Source organism: Numida meleagris, chromosome 1 (genome assembly GCF_002078875.1).
Source record: "Numida meleagris isolate 19003 breed g44 Domestic line chromosome 1, NumMel1.0, whole genome shotgun sequence".
NCBI classification, from domain to species: domain Eukaryota; kingdom Metazoa; phylum Chordata; class Aves; order Galliformes; family Numididae; genus Numida; species Numida meleagris.
Window position 1 is genome coordinate 48,708,031 of NC_034409.1, and position 14,896 is coordinate 48,722,926.

At 43.6% G+C, this 14,896-nt stretch overlaps 2 protein-coding genes across 2 annotated transcripts; both read left to right on the forward strand.

Moving 5' to 3' along the window:
* Nucleotides 341–9,235, forward strand: BGLAP (bone gamma-carboxyglutamate protein). Its single transcript, XM_021416012.1, has 4 exons — nucleotides 341–3,256; nucleotides 5,170–5,205; nucleotides 6,276–6,345; nucleotides 8,124–9,235. The coding sequence occupies exons 1-4, from the start codon at nucleotides 3,190–3,192 to the stop codon at nucleotides 8,251–8,253; spliced, it is 303 nt and encodes a 100-aa protein (XP_021271687.1). The 5' UTR covers nucleotides 341–3,189; the 3' UTR covers nucleotides 8,254–9,235.
* On the forward strand, nucleotides 10,435–14,376 carry ART4 (ADP-ribosyltransferase 4 (Dombrock blood group)). Its single transcript, XM_021416327.1, has 3 exons — nucleotides 10,435–11,274; nucleotides 12,255–12,981; nucleotides 13,627–14,376. Exons 1-3 carry the CDS (start codon nucleotides 11,224–11,226, stop codon nucleotides 13,752–13,754), a joined length of 906 nt encoding a protein of 301 aa, XP_021272002.1. The 5' UTR covers nucleotides 10,435–11,223; the 3' UTR covers nucleotides 13,755–14,376.

Here is a 14,896-nt window from a genome sequence, read left to right on the forward strand (position 1 = left end):
CCTGTGCCTGTGACTTCTCTAGGTCATTTCTCTCAGTGTGACATCTACCCTGATCTTGAACACCTCTGGGAACAGTTGTTCTAACACATCCCAGGGCAGCCTGTTCCAGTGCATCACCAGTCTTTTGAAGTTTTTCTTGATATTCAAGCTGAACCTCCCCTGGCGTAACTTGAGGCCATCACCTCTCGTCCTATTGCTGTTACCTGGGAGAAGAGGCTGACTCCACCTCTCTACCACCTCCTTTCAGGTCATTGTAGAGAGTGATAAGGTCTCTCCTGAGCCTCCTCTGCTCCAGACTGAACAATCCCTGTTTCTTCAGCTGCTCCCCATAAGACTTGTGCTCCAGACCCATCACAGATTCATTGCCCTTCTCTGGACATGCTCCACTGCCTTGATATATTTCTTGTAGTGAGGAGCCCAAAACTGAATGTAGTATCCCCTTATACTCCTTTTGTTTCCTCTTGTGTCACTCTGAACCCATAAGGTGAAGGATAGCTGGGAGCCAAAGCATCAGCAAGAGAAGGGATAAACGAGGGATTCGGATCTGAGGAACAAGGGGCAAGTCCTGTCCTGTGTGGTGAGGAGGCAATATGATGGCTACAGCCACGCAGAAGGAAGGGCCTCTGGGGGTGGAAAGTGGCTGAAGGAGGCAGTGGGTCTCCTTCTCGGTAGCACTAGGCCTTGCCGCTCTCTCTGTTACCCAAGTGGCACCAGGGACAACAGCCAGAACTTGTGGCTCCCACCCCTCTGTTCTGCTCACTCTGTCTCGGAGGCAGCAGGATGCAGCCACAGCTCTTCGGACACCCATCGGTGTGGGGTGTGCAGATGTAAAATCCTCTATCTCAGCTCAGCACAGCTTGTTTCAGTTTGCACATCTCCAGGTTTCCCCAGTGACCTGCAAGTTAGAAAAATGGGAAAGATTACAGCACACTGTCAAAGTCTATAAGGTATAAAGTATCAAATTGTTGAATATTCTATGAAATTAAGTCTAGAGCCAAATCTACCTTCCACAGTAGAAACATACATCTTTTCAGAAATATGCTTTGTGGTTTTGCCAGCTTGGCAGATGAATCTTTGGGAAGAAAACAGATTTATTTATTGAAAACACTTCTGATAGGAAACTCCACCCTGACAGTTGCTGAGGTTTTGTCCAAAGGAAAAAATGAGAGAGAAATGAGTGTTGTGAAAAAAAGCTGTTCAGATTAGGTATATTTGCACCCTCATTTGTTCTGCATGTTCCTAAGGAGGTGACTATGAAGATCACCAACCAAAGCAAAGCTTTCATACCTTAAAGTCAACAAGTCTGTAGTGTCTGGGTCTGTCCTGACACTGTGACACCACCAAAACAGAAGGCATGGAGCTAGTGCTGTCTGGGTCTGTGTCCAAAAATATCTAGCACTTCCAACCTCCGGTTTACCAGGATAAATAATGAATAATATCAGAGTTTTCAGAGGTTTTTCATTAATGTAAGCAATAATCAAACATGCTTGAGAGACTACATGCTGATTGAAAAGCTTAGGAAAAGCTAGGAAGAGAAGTAAGGCTGTTTGGATGACTAGAATTTTGTATTTATACTCTTCCAAGCTTTCTTTTGCAAACGTTGCTTTCCTAGGATACCTATCGCTTCTAGATATTTATTTATTTTTAAACTATTGCTCTCTAAGACACTTCTTCTGGGTATTATTAGTATATATATATTCAGTCTGTCCTGGACTGTAGAAAAGCTAAACTTTTTTTTTATTCCTGAAATTTCTCTGATTTCTATGTAAGATGAAAGACTGTGTTACTAATAATCAGCAGAATCTCCAGTGGCTGTGACTGCCCTTGAGAGCCTTTTAATTCTGTAACCCTGTGTGTGGGGCTGTGGAGGACCAAATGCAAAGTGGAGGAAGATGTGATCCATGTGCTATGTAGGACGTGACTTTGGGAACTTGGATGGAATAGTGGAATATAGAAATATGTGGTACTGGTAGACAAAAGCATCTCAGCATGAGGAGGAAGAGGACATTTAGTCATACTGTGTGTGAGGAAGAGCACTGTCTGTTGTCTGACTTTGAATAAATGTCATTTAGCCATAAGCTGAAATGCCACCATAGCGCAGGCCATACCCGATGACAATTCAGCATTTAATACAGAGCTGTGATACTCACTAAAATTCTACTGAACTGAGGAGACAAAAACACAGCTTGAGGTCACTTCAAATACATGGTTTGTTGGTTGGTTAGTTGGTTGACGGGTTGGTGTGTTGGCTGGTTACCAGTACTACAAGCAGTGTAGGCTCTGGATGCTCCTTGGTGGGTCTGAGCAGGGACAGCAGAGATACTTCCATACACACGGGGCTTTGCAAACACCATCACTGGTTGGGGAGCATGCTGACATGAGCTGTCAGGAGCACAGTCTTTCCTTTGGGTCAGGGCCTGGCAAGAGCCAGTTCCCCACATGTGCCTCTTGATGTACCCAAATAACCATAGTAACCCAAGACCTGAAGAGCAAAACATCTCTGGAGTCTCGAGGCTTATTTGATGTTGAGACAAGAGAAGCCAAGCCAATAGCCTCCAAACTGAGAAGATTTCCAGGAAGAAAAAAGAAAGGCCCCACCCCGCTATCTGTCAAAGATCACAATATTGTAAACATCTCAAATCTCTGCAATGGTTTGTTGAAACTGTCTCGAGTGAAAACCTACTGTACATTTGCCCTATGAAAACCATTTTATGGGTGTCCTTTCCTTTAAAGTTATGAGTGTGGTTGGGGAAAAGGGTCACCATCAGGTTCAGAGTCGTTTTCCACATGGGAGAGTCCTATCACACCAAAGCATCTGCTTCACTTCTGGATGTGCTGGTCTCTCTCCTGGCTTTCCTGCAAGAAGCTGAATCACTTCTATGTTTATAATAAAAGTGATTTTTTATCCAGTTGTTTTTCTTCAACAGACCTATTCAAAATCTCAGATAAAATCTTCTGGAAATGCCATAAGTCCTGAGATGGATGTCCAAATGGCTGCCAGGACCCAATGTTTTGTGGCCTGAAGGACCGTCTTTGTTTTGGAGCTCAGACCCAGGAACACAAGCCAGAGCCCTGATCTCTCCAGGCAATCACAGGATATAAAACGATGCTCAAAAGCAAGCTCCAGAGAGCCTTGGTAACCTCCAAGAACACGCTGAGTGTAGGGAGAGCAGCAGAGGCAAAGCAGACATGAGGAAGCTGCTGGCACCGCTGACCTTGACTCTGGCCCTGGCAGTGCTCTGCTGCTGTGAGAAAGGTAAGGAAAGCAGACATCTTCCTTGGGAACACTGCTGGATCTCAGTCTGGGAGGCTGTACCACAGTAGTAAATCAGAGGGATTTGGGGACAGACAGCCTTATCTCCTACTGGGTGCTTTCTTCCACTGGTCAAAAAAATAAACATTTGGACCATTGAACTGCAGCAGAGAATTCCAACATTTGACATACTGAGGTGTTAAACCAGTTGAGCAATTAGGTGAACTGGCAAAGGAATGCTGGATGTTCAATTTTGAGTAAGCAGGGTGACCTGCAGGGCAGAGCTGTGTCAAGAACAGGGATGGAGATATTATCCCTGCCAGCACTGGAGTGTTGCAGAAGCGCAGAGATAGGCACTGAGTCAAGTCTTCACCTGCTGAAAAGGTGGAATGGGGAGAACTCTAGAGGGAAAAAAAAAACACACTGATAGAAAAAAATGAGAGTTGTCCCATTGGATAAGAACACATCACATTTGATGATTTAGGCATGGCGACATTATGATCAAGAGGGAGTAATGCAGTAGTTAGCTCTAGAGTTGACAGATAGAGAGGGTGGGAAGATCAGAAACAGCAAGTATTTCTCCCTACAGCAGGAAAAGAGAAGCCAAGTAGGAAGGGGCCCTGTCTGCCTGTATTATCTCATTCAGTGTTAAGTTTCATTAAGTCCCTGGCATCAGATTTGTCATGATTCAATACTGGCAAATATATTTTGTTTGATCTGTGTTTTCCTTCTGTCAGTCTCTCGCTCACTTTCTCACTCTTGAGTGTATCTCTGGTTTTTTGTTTGTTGTTACTATGTTCCAGATTGCTTAACAGCCCTGGAGTAACTTTTAATTTTTATTTTTGAAATCCAAGGAATGTATGCATTGCTTAAAAATAGAACCACAAACAACTCTTCTCACACAAAGTCTTTGTTAAAGCACAGTTTTGTTTGATTTGTTGTTCTTTTTTTTTGGTCTCCACGGCTCTTTCTCTGCCTGTAAGTACATTTATGCCAAATACCTAGTGAAACAGTGGGAGAAAATACTTGTAAAACAGTCCAGTGTGGGAAAACCAAAATGAAGAGGAGACCTACCATGTTCGTTAGAAGACAATTTGCTTGGATGTTTGCAGGGGGTATTAAGGATTAAGATTATGATTAGGACTGGAAACAGAAATACAGTGTGTGAATTTGTCCTGGGAGGGCTGGTGAGCCAGATATCTCAATCCTCAAAACTGCAAAGTAGGTAGAACTGATCCTAAAGTGTAGATCCAGAAGTATAGCAAAGTGTAGAGTTGATCCTAATTTTTGGCCCTAATTCTCTTTGCTGTCAATATCTTGTGATTTCTGCCTAGAGTCAGGGAATTCTCTCTCTCCAAAGATACAGCAGATGTTTAGGTATTTAAAGGGGGGCTGAAGAAAGAAGGGGACAGACTCTTTAGCAGGGTCGGTCGGGACTGGAAAAGGGGAAACAGTTTCAAACTAAAAGAGGAGAGATTTAGATTGAATATAAGGAAGAAATTTTTTACAATAAGGATGATGAGGCACTGGAACAAGTTGCCCAGAGAGGTGGTGGATGCCTCGTCCTTGGAGACACCCAAGGTCAGGCTGGAGGTGCTCCGAGCACCCTGATCGAGCTGTAGGTGTCCCTGTTCATTGCAGGGGAGTTGGACCAGATGATCTTTAAAGGTCCCTTCCAACTCAAGCAATTCTATGATTCTATGATCTTCTGGTCCTGTCCAAATCTGGGGTTTTGCTCAAGTGGTCCCCTCCCTCCAGCCACGATGTTGATAAAACTTTTTCTGGGGAGGGACTGACCTTTTAGAAAAGAGAGGGAGGTGGATTTATTCAGTAACCAGAGTGATTCATTTAGAGAGAGGAGCAGAAGAGCAGACAGCACAAGCAAGCTCCTATTTGTTTGTCTGTCTGTCTTCCAGATCCCAAAGAGCCCTCAGGATCTCCCAGCGCTGCCAGTGAGTATATCGTTGTGATTGACACTTAGCTCCATTCTCCTGTATATTTCTCCTTTCTTCCCTTTGATGGGTTCAAGGGATGAACAAGAATCATACTGCATCTCTCCTTCAAGAAACAGTGTGATGTAGGAGGAGCAACGTGCCCGGTCTCCGTGCTTCTCTGAGCTGGCCTCAGAAACCTCTCCAAAGAGACTGCTGTGTCCCCAGCCTCTTGCAAGAGCAGAACCTGACCCAGGGTCTCCAAACAGAGGTCTTTGGATTTGCTGGTCAACCAGTCTAGTGCATAGGACTACAGAGAAGAAAGGTTTTGTATCTGAAAGCAAGTTCCTTCCTTGGCTGCTGCTGGGGGTTGCAGTCCCTCTTCTGTTGGGTTGCCCAGGCCAGGGGGAATTGCACATTTTGGAATGTCCACGGGTTTCACAGCAAGCTGATCCTGACAGAAATCTGCATGGAAAATCCCCCTTCTTCCTTGTGTCTCCGTTTTCACACCTTACAGGGTAACATTGCTTCTGTTGAGCATGAAAGTTGGTATTTCTCCAGCAAGCCAACACAAACATGGACTGGGAAAGAGAAAAAAAACCCAAAGTGTTCAGGGAAGGGGGGTGATTTCTGACAGGCTGTAATTTGGCTGTTTCTATGCAGTCAAGATCCTGCACAAGGGAACCTGACTAAACCTAGGAGAAAGAAGGAAAGCCAATACTCTGAAGTTAGCTGGGCTAGCGAAACAGCGTGCTGTTCCTTTCATTTTCTTTTTATTCCTATTTTTTCTGTCATGACTTTGCCTTCTGTGCATTTGCTGTGGACTCATACTGTGATGTGTGATAAGGGAATGGAATTTAAGAAGGAGCCCTTGCTTCACGTAGATGTGCAGGCTGGGGTGAGGGGGGAGCCCAGTTGTAGAGCATGAGTGGAGAGTGAAGTGGGGAAAGATGAACTGGCAGTTGGGATGAGCTGCAGCAGTCATCTGCTTGTGAAGAGAGAGAACAATCTCTTTTCAGAGGCTAGGCTGGTCTCTGATTTGTACAGACAATGGCCTTCCATCTCTAACCTGCTGTGTTCTCTCTTGGTAGGCATCACAGTTAAAAAGGAAGTTGCCAATGCCTTTGTGAAGAGGCAGAAGAGATTCGACATGTATGAATGGTAACATCACAAGTCAGATTGAGAGCTGGGCTCCAGTCCTCTTTGGAAGAGGGGGTGGGATGTTACAAAGCAATCCTTTGCTGTACATCTACACATCATGTCTAGAATTAAAAAGGCAGTAAGAGACTGTCATTGATAGATAAATTGTTCTTTTTTCATAAATATCCTTTTGGGAGCTGATTGCTGATTGCTTATTCCTTCCCATGGAGGTAGACAGCACTATCTCATGGGGTCAGCAGGGTACAAGTTAGAAGCTGCTCAAACCTGAAGAGACATCAGATCCAAATTCCAGGATAGTGAGCATCACAGAGCCCTGGCCATTGCCTCTACCTCCATACAAAGGAGCCACAGCTCCTCAGTGATGAGGCTAAATTTGAAGCTGTAGTTCCCACATCCATTTGTGCAGAATATCCATTTATTTGAGGGTGGTGAGGCACTGGAACAGATTTCCCAGAGAAGATGTGGATGCCCCATCCCTGGAGGTGTTCAAGGCCAGCTTGGATAAGGCCTGGGAGAACTGATCTGGTGGGTGGCAGCCTGAGGCACAAGGGTAAGAGCTCTACAATCATTAAGGTACCTTCCAACCTAAGCCATTCTATGATTCTATGATTCTATAATCTAGGCAGAGAGATTTGGAGAAATCCTAGATAAAAATATTTGGAGAAATTTGAGCTCAAGCAAGAATGCTCTTCAGACATTTCCTAGAAGGAATTGTTAAGCCACAGTCTCATGTAGGCCTGTGCCAAAATAATAATTATTCAGTCTGTCTTTGGACTGGAAGGATGATGGTTTTATTTAGATGATAGAAAATTGGGAGTTTCCATCTGCAGAGAAGAGGATCATAGTATGGTAGCAGAGGAAGTCACTCATGTTGAAACCTGGAGTGATTAAAAACAAAATGAAATTCAGATATAGAAACTGTACTGACTGCCTCTGTACAGGTGGATCATCTAGAAGTTTCTGCTACAAGCATAAATGAGGAAGGACTTAGGTAGAGAGAGCTTGCTGTATTACTTAATCACAAAATAAGTTTAGTCTGGAAATATGGATGCAACAAATAGAACTCAAGAGTGCTGCAGGGAATTTCCAATATAGAAATAAAGTAATAACTCATGAGATACTTGTAAGACTTCTCCTGTAGCAGCGTGTGCGGGAAAGATTAACCAAGTCTGGAAGAGGAGTTGAGAAGGGCATCCAGAGTGTGCAGCTGAGACTAAAAGATTTGTGTTTGCTCAGCATGGCAAAACAAAGCTGTGAGAGGGAAAGGACTACTGTCTACAGCAAAAGTGAGGGTGATGAGAGGAAACTACCTGAACTAAAGAAAGAGATTGGAGAGCAGGAAAATGAGCAGAAACTGAGCACAGATGAAGATAAGTAAGAAACACTAAAATAAAATAATTATAAAATAAATAATATAAATGTATATTTTAAAAGACTGTCACTTAGCTGGGAAGTGAGGTTGGGGACAAAAGCAAAACAAAACAAAACACCCAACACAATCAAGCAAAAAAACTAACTGCAAAAACTGACTGCTTCTGTGGCCTCCTTTTCTGGTGGAACTTCAAGAACAGCTGTTTAAAGCTGGGTTCAGTTCCAGCTTCTCCCAGCGTTTGTCAAGGAGGTCTATCCGCATGTAAGCAGATATTTAACCCACCATGAGATGTCCCCTGTTGGGGTGCCCTGTGGAGTCACTCCTCACATTGCTGTCAGAGTATGAAACCTCTCCAGCTCCACTGACTGAATGTACAGAACAGCATTTTTCTCTTTGTTCACTCCAGGTACTCTGAGTATTACAAGAGCCCAATGGAGCAGATGCGTGAGCGCTGTGAAAGCTACCCTCCCTGTGACTATCTGTCTGACCAAATAGGATTTCCCATGGCCTACAATCGTTTCTTTGGGAGATACTAAGGATGGGATGATTATTTTGATCATCTGACCGTTCTGAACCCCCCAGCAGAAAGAATCTTGTGGATAGGAAGAAGGGAAGAAGGACATCTACACTGGGACCTTCTTCTGTTGTCTCCTTTGCCAGCTGAAACACGAAGGCAATAATTATCCCACTTGTCTGGATTGCATCGGCTTTCTTGCTTTCATCAAAAATGTTTCTTCTCTGTTGTCTTCTGTGGTATTTTCAGTGCCAGCAGAAATGGCTGAGAAGACTCTGTGTTACCTGCTTCCTTTGTAAATACTATTACATAGCCAGAAATCACGTCCCAGTATGCTCTTCTTATTATTCTATCACAAAATTTGCCTGTATAACATCAATATTAAAATCCCCAGAAGAGTGTTTGAAGACCTTTTAGACAAGCTCTTCCATTTGTGTGCTACATTCAGTGACTGTGAAAAATGAATCAGAAATCTCTTACTGCAACTGATTGCTGGTGAAACTGAGTATACCGAAGCAGAACAAAAAAATCTGTCCCTCTCTGATGCTTTAGTTTTTGTGCTTGAAACTAAACTTATCAAAATAACTCCCCAAAAGCAAACAAAATAAAGCAATAAACTTTATGAAATAAAAAGAAAGCCATTCAGCGGTGGATTGAAGTTGGGACAGCATTTTGTTCATTCAAGGCATCTTGCCTCTCTCTTTATATATATAATGTATATATGTATCTTATATATATATATATATATATGTATCTTCTTCCCTCTACACTGCTTCGTTGTATCTCTCTGTATGAATGTTATACATCAGCAACTTTCTGCAGTCTCCCTTGACATGGTCTGTCAGCACGTTTTCCCTGAGGAGGTAGATGGCAAATCCTATCTCCAAAAAGTAGAAACTGCTGAACCTCAAGAAACTGAGAAAGACCAAATCTCTCTGGTTTCATGTAAGCTGGTGCAGCCATTCCCAGATGCTCACTGCAATAAATACTGCTTATGTAAAGTAGTTGGTGTGCTGCTTTTCTCTGTTCCTCTGTACGACCTGTTTCTGCTGTTAAGGAGATGTCTGGAAGATAGAGCAGGATCCTGATTGATGAGGCTTTCTTCCCCTCTCCTCTGCCACACTGTGAATCAGAAATCACAGAATCATAGAATCACAGAATAGTTGTTGGAAGGGACCCTTAAAGGCCATCCAGTCCCACTCCCCTGCAATGAACAGGGACACTACAGCTCGATCAGGGTGCTCAGAGCCCATCCAGCCTCACCTTTGATGTCTCCAGGGACGGGGCATCCACCACCTCTCCAGGCAACCTGTGCCAGCGCTTCCCTAAATGACTACACCAAGATTCAGGTAGTGACTCCTATACACCATTACAGTGATGGAGAGGAGAGCCAGGTTTTTACTGACTTGCTGCCTACTGAGTTCAGCATTTCTCTGTAAGACCCTACACTAAATTAAAGACATGGGATAAGTCCACACAGATGGTTGCTGTGTATGCAGCTCTCCTTTGACAAGTGGTTATGGCTTGCACTGGGTATACTGACCTTGGCCAAGGAGAAAACATTAATAAGTATCTCTGCTTGTCTTGGGCAAATATCTGAGAGTGGTTCCTCTATTGGCATAAAGTGATGCTCACAGAAAAACTCACCTTTGAAGGCCATCTAGTAAAATGAACAGTGTTCTCATTGAAAGCTGTGAAAATGTTGCCAGGAAAAATACCAAAGAGATTAGTGAGCTCTTAGTATCTGCCGTATGAATGTGAGGGTTTGTTGTTGTTGCATAGTTTTTGTTTTGTTTGGTAAAAAGAAAATCAAATTTTCTGTCAATATTTACATATTTCTGTTAGTTTTATATTTTTCTCTTCCTTTTGGTAAATATTTTTTTTTCTGGGAAGGTGAACATTAAGGCCTAGATCATGCAATCTGCTGTGTGTCACCGGACCTTCATATGGCCTTTGGAGAGCTGAATGCACAAATCAGATCGCAAATGCAAGGCTGGACTGGAGGAACTCTATTTTCACCTGCCCGAGGTGGAACAACAAACTTAAACACCATTACTCATCCTCTGCTGCCATCGTATGGCCATTGATTGCATTTATTGCTATGGCTGCGTGTGCCCACCTCAAAATCTCTCTGACCAACTTATTATTAGCAGGCAATGAGAAGCGGGCTTCGATTATCTATGTCACAGACAGAATGAAACCCTGGTAATCTTTGCTCTTTTTCTGTGCAGAAGTATTGCCGGAGGTCATGGGTCTTTGCACGTGAGTAACTCATTGTCCTTTAATTGGAAGAGTGACTGCAAAGCGGCTAGCAGGGAGGGATTGTTCTCGATGTAGAATCTGCATTTATGCACTCATCCTGAGTGTAACCATGTAATCAGGTCAACAAGGTGCCACTCTGCAGTGGTGTAAGTGGAGGATTGGCAGCACGCTATTAGGAACCAGGAGAAGCTAAGGAAGAGAGAGATATTTATGTTATCTCTGCCTCCAGATGGGATCCCAACCTACTGTGCATTTCTGTGTAGGCTTTATCAGAGCTCTGCACGTCATTAAGATGACTTCTTAAACTCTCAACTAGGGAGTACTCTCCACCTCATCTTCACATATAGTCCCGAGGAGAGAACCTCTCCAAGTCAGTTTTCCTTCTCTTTGCAAGAACATGAGTGCAAGATACCTTGGAATTAAGAGAATTATCAAGGCAAAGGACAGCTGCACTGGCTGAAGGTGGAGCGAAGAAACAACTCACAACGTCTCAGTACATCCAGATCCTTGTTTGTAGATTATGAGCATACTTCTACCAGTAAGCTGTCTGTTGGGCTTGATTAGTGACATCTGAATTGCTTTAAGAATCCGATGGGTGATCTTTGGTTGAAGAACTGTCACCAAAACCAGAGAGTAAAATACAAACTTCAGAACTCAAGAGAAAGAAACAAATGCAAGGGCTCTCTGCTTGAGCTCAGTGCTCTTTACAGTGTCTTGGGAGGACTCCAGGATGTCAGTGCTTCTGCTGGCCAGCATTCTGCTGCTGATCCTTCAAAGACTGGTAAGAGGGCTAAACATTGTGTTTTATTTGAAATGGTGAAATCATTTATCCTACTGAAATAAAACTTTTTTTTTTTTAATGAATTTAAAATATAATCTTTCAGGAGCTTTGGATTAATTCTCATGGAATCGTTCCTCTCCTTTTCCAGCCTGTCTCAGTTGAGATTCTGCCAACAGCAGTGTGCTGTTGGATGAGGCAGCGACCATATTGCTTTACTTACTCCTTGTGAATTTTAGCTTCCCCTCAAAGAAATTATAGCATTATTGAAAATAATTGGAATCCTCATATGGTTTGTGGACCAGATTAACTTCAGGGGATAAGAAGGTTATCGGATAATTAGCATGTCTTTTCACAGACAAAATACATTACAGATTATTTTCCTCTTATAGCACTGGGTTATGTAAAACCTTACTCATGTTTTTAATGTTTATTTACATGGCAAGTCCATCGGGGTTCACTGAGACAAAGCGGATAAACAAATGTTTTGGCACAGTGCTGCTGTGTTCTCCTTACTGAACATCCTGCTCTGGAGCCAGAATATGTCCAAGGGGTGTGATAAGACAGAAAGAAGAAATTCACCTCTGAGATGTGTTCAGGCTGCACTGCCCCTGGCTTAATGTTTTGCTTATTCTTTCATTCTTCAAAATCTCTTACTAAACATGAACAGAGTATTGAATTACATGCACTATAGGTCTGTCCTATGGGCCCTATCCCCTTGCGTTTTGAAGTGCAAACTGTCCATAAGTCTTCAATGCCACTGATCTCCATAAAATAAGAACTCTGGCATTCTGATTGTTATTTGAGGCTTGGACCCGAGGTTGCTCAGGAAGGGCTTGTCAAAGATGCCTGCTCTCTGTGCTTTTTCTGCCAACAGTGAAAAGTTGAAGGGAGAAGGTAGGGGAAAACCTGGCTTGCGTTTGCAGAGATACACAAAAAAATCACACCTCTGATGCTAATCTTCATTTACTTTTGCATTGCAGGCCGTGTCCCACCTTATGATGGATATGGCCCTACATTCCTTTGATGACCAGTACCTGGGTTGCAGAGAGCAGATGATGGAAGAACTGGAGCGGGGAGGCTATTTCCAGAAGGAAATAGCTGCTAGTAAGAATTATTCGAGCCTCTGGAAGAAGGCTCAGGAAGCTTTGTTGAAGAGCCCTGTAGGTCTCCTGAGGGAGATGCATGATAGTCATGCCACTGCCCTCATGGCTTACACCATGAATTCTTCCCTGCACTCCCAGCTGAACTGGGCCACATCCACAGCAGGAAGGTCTCCGGAGCATTACAGACACAATTTCAGCTTCAAATATTTTCACTTTTACCTAACAACAGCTATCCAGATAATGAAACAATGGCAGAGCAGCAGGGACAACGTGGGGAAACGTCACTGCTACCGGGTGCACAGAGGTGTAAAGGACTTATATATTGAGGCTACGGTCGGCAGCACGGTGCGATTTGGCCGTTTCACCTCCACCTCTCGCCTCCGGAATGAAGCCCAGAAATTTGGGAATGAAACTTTGTTTACGGTGACAACCTGCCTGGGAGCAGCTATGCAAGGCTTTTCTTACTACACATCTGAGAAGGAAGTCCTCATTCCCCCTTATGAGATATTCCTTGTCAAAAATTTCTTTCGGACACAGCATGGTAACAGGTTGCACCTGCATTCTATGGGGAACTACAGCAAGTATCGCTGCCAGCTCTTGGAAGGTATTGTATATACCCCTTTGAGCACTTGGGATGTGGGCCAGCCTGGTCTCCAGTATCCCCACCAGTCCATGCCAGATGTACCTACATAGGGCCACCTGCTGCACATCAGGCCTCAGGGTTCTTTGCAGCCTCCACTTATCTGCTATTGCAAGGATGGTGCAGGATGCATGCATTGGGTCCCCAGCCTCTGTTATTTGCAAGGGCAGACGAGGTTTGCAGGCAGCTTGAATTCAGATGTACATCAGGCTTTAGGACTACACAGGACTTTGGTGCACTTCTACTTTGGCAAGCTCAAATAAATGTAAACAAAACTACACTGCTTTACTCCTGTTCTCCTTCCTGTGGCAGAAGACAGGAGACGTATTGATTGGCAAAACACACGGTGTCAGTTTCCTGGCTAAAGAGATTGCCCTTCCGTTGGAAGACCTCAATGGGCTTGTTTCACAGCTCTGTCCTAAGAGTGCACCATTAATATGGGATCCTGCTTTTGTCCCATTGAAATGAGAATTTTTGCCCAGCCCTAAGCCAGAATAGTAGGTAGGCTTGAGGAAATGTCTCTTTGGGGCAAAGGGTGCATTAGAAAGGGCAGAAAGTCCTAGGCAGTCAAAAGAGATTGAAATAACTGCTCTCTTGACTTTCTTTCAGCTTCAAGAATCAAGAACAGTGGTTCAACTGCCTCAGCCTCCATCATTCTTCCTAGTGTAGTTGGAGTTTTCTTGTGCTTGGCCAGGCAATGGCTGATTCTCTGGCTACATCCAGATATATACACTTGAATAATGGACAAGAAAAAGCAGCTGGGTGAACTGCTTGGCTTTCTGAGCAGCTCCATGTAAGTTGGTGCTGCCATTCCATTGGAAATCCCATGTCAAGAAACACAGAACTTTAGGCACCTGAGAAACTCAAGCATTAGAAATGAAGGCACTTACGGAATGTGGGTGTCTTTGTTTTTTGGGCAGAGAAAGGGGTCGCGTTATGCTCAGTATTTCAGCCATCAGATTTAGACACGTGCAGTGGCAGAGACCATCATCTAATTATCTAAAATGTAGTAGCATGTTATGTCAAAGTGAACAGCTACTGCTACAGAAATCCTGAAACATGTTTGCCTGCACAGTTTGCAGAGCTATTTTATGATCAGCTTGTTCTCTATGTATATTTCACACTGCATTTTTGTTTCTTTTGCTTTACCATTCATTTCAAATAATCGATCGACAGAACTTTATTACGATTCCTAAATGCTCAGAGACACTAAGTACAGATTTCAAAAAGGGCTGAGAAGATGAGAAACAGCTGTCACAGGTACGTCTTGGAGGTGTGTGTTCAAGCTTGCTCGAACTCCTTCCTATGTGAGAATTAAAGGAATCAAGGTGGACTTCTAACACGCTGGTACATTTATGTCTCTTGCAACTTTTCTGTTATTGCTGGGATGCAGTCTTCAATCATTTTAACAAAGATTTGGAATGCTTCACACGGTGGCCTCAGCACCCTGAAAGCCTCCTCTAAGATGTCAGCTGCTACTTTCAGCCTTTTCTTTATGGATCTGTGTCCTCGGAGGAGGGTCTGTATGAAAGCAAAAAGTGAAGAGTTGGAGGATATGGAACGAAGCCTGAGCTCTTGTGATGTTTCACCTGAGGAGGAGCTGTCTTCTGTGGTACTCAATGTCCCATTCTGTTGTAGCATCTTGATGATATCAGCATAGTCCATGAGAAGTTCTGATACGTGGAGGGATAAAGCAGGAGAGCTCAGTAACTGCTCCATAGCAGATTCAACTGTGCCAGGGAAATTATCAAGTTTTAACAACACTGCAACTACTGCGCCCAAGATACTTCCTATAATCCCCTTATAATTCTCATAAATATCTTTTACTGCAGCCATTTTTTCTTGTAGAGAGATGATGGGACCGGTAACTTTAGCATAC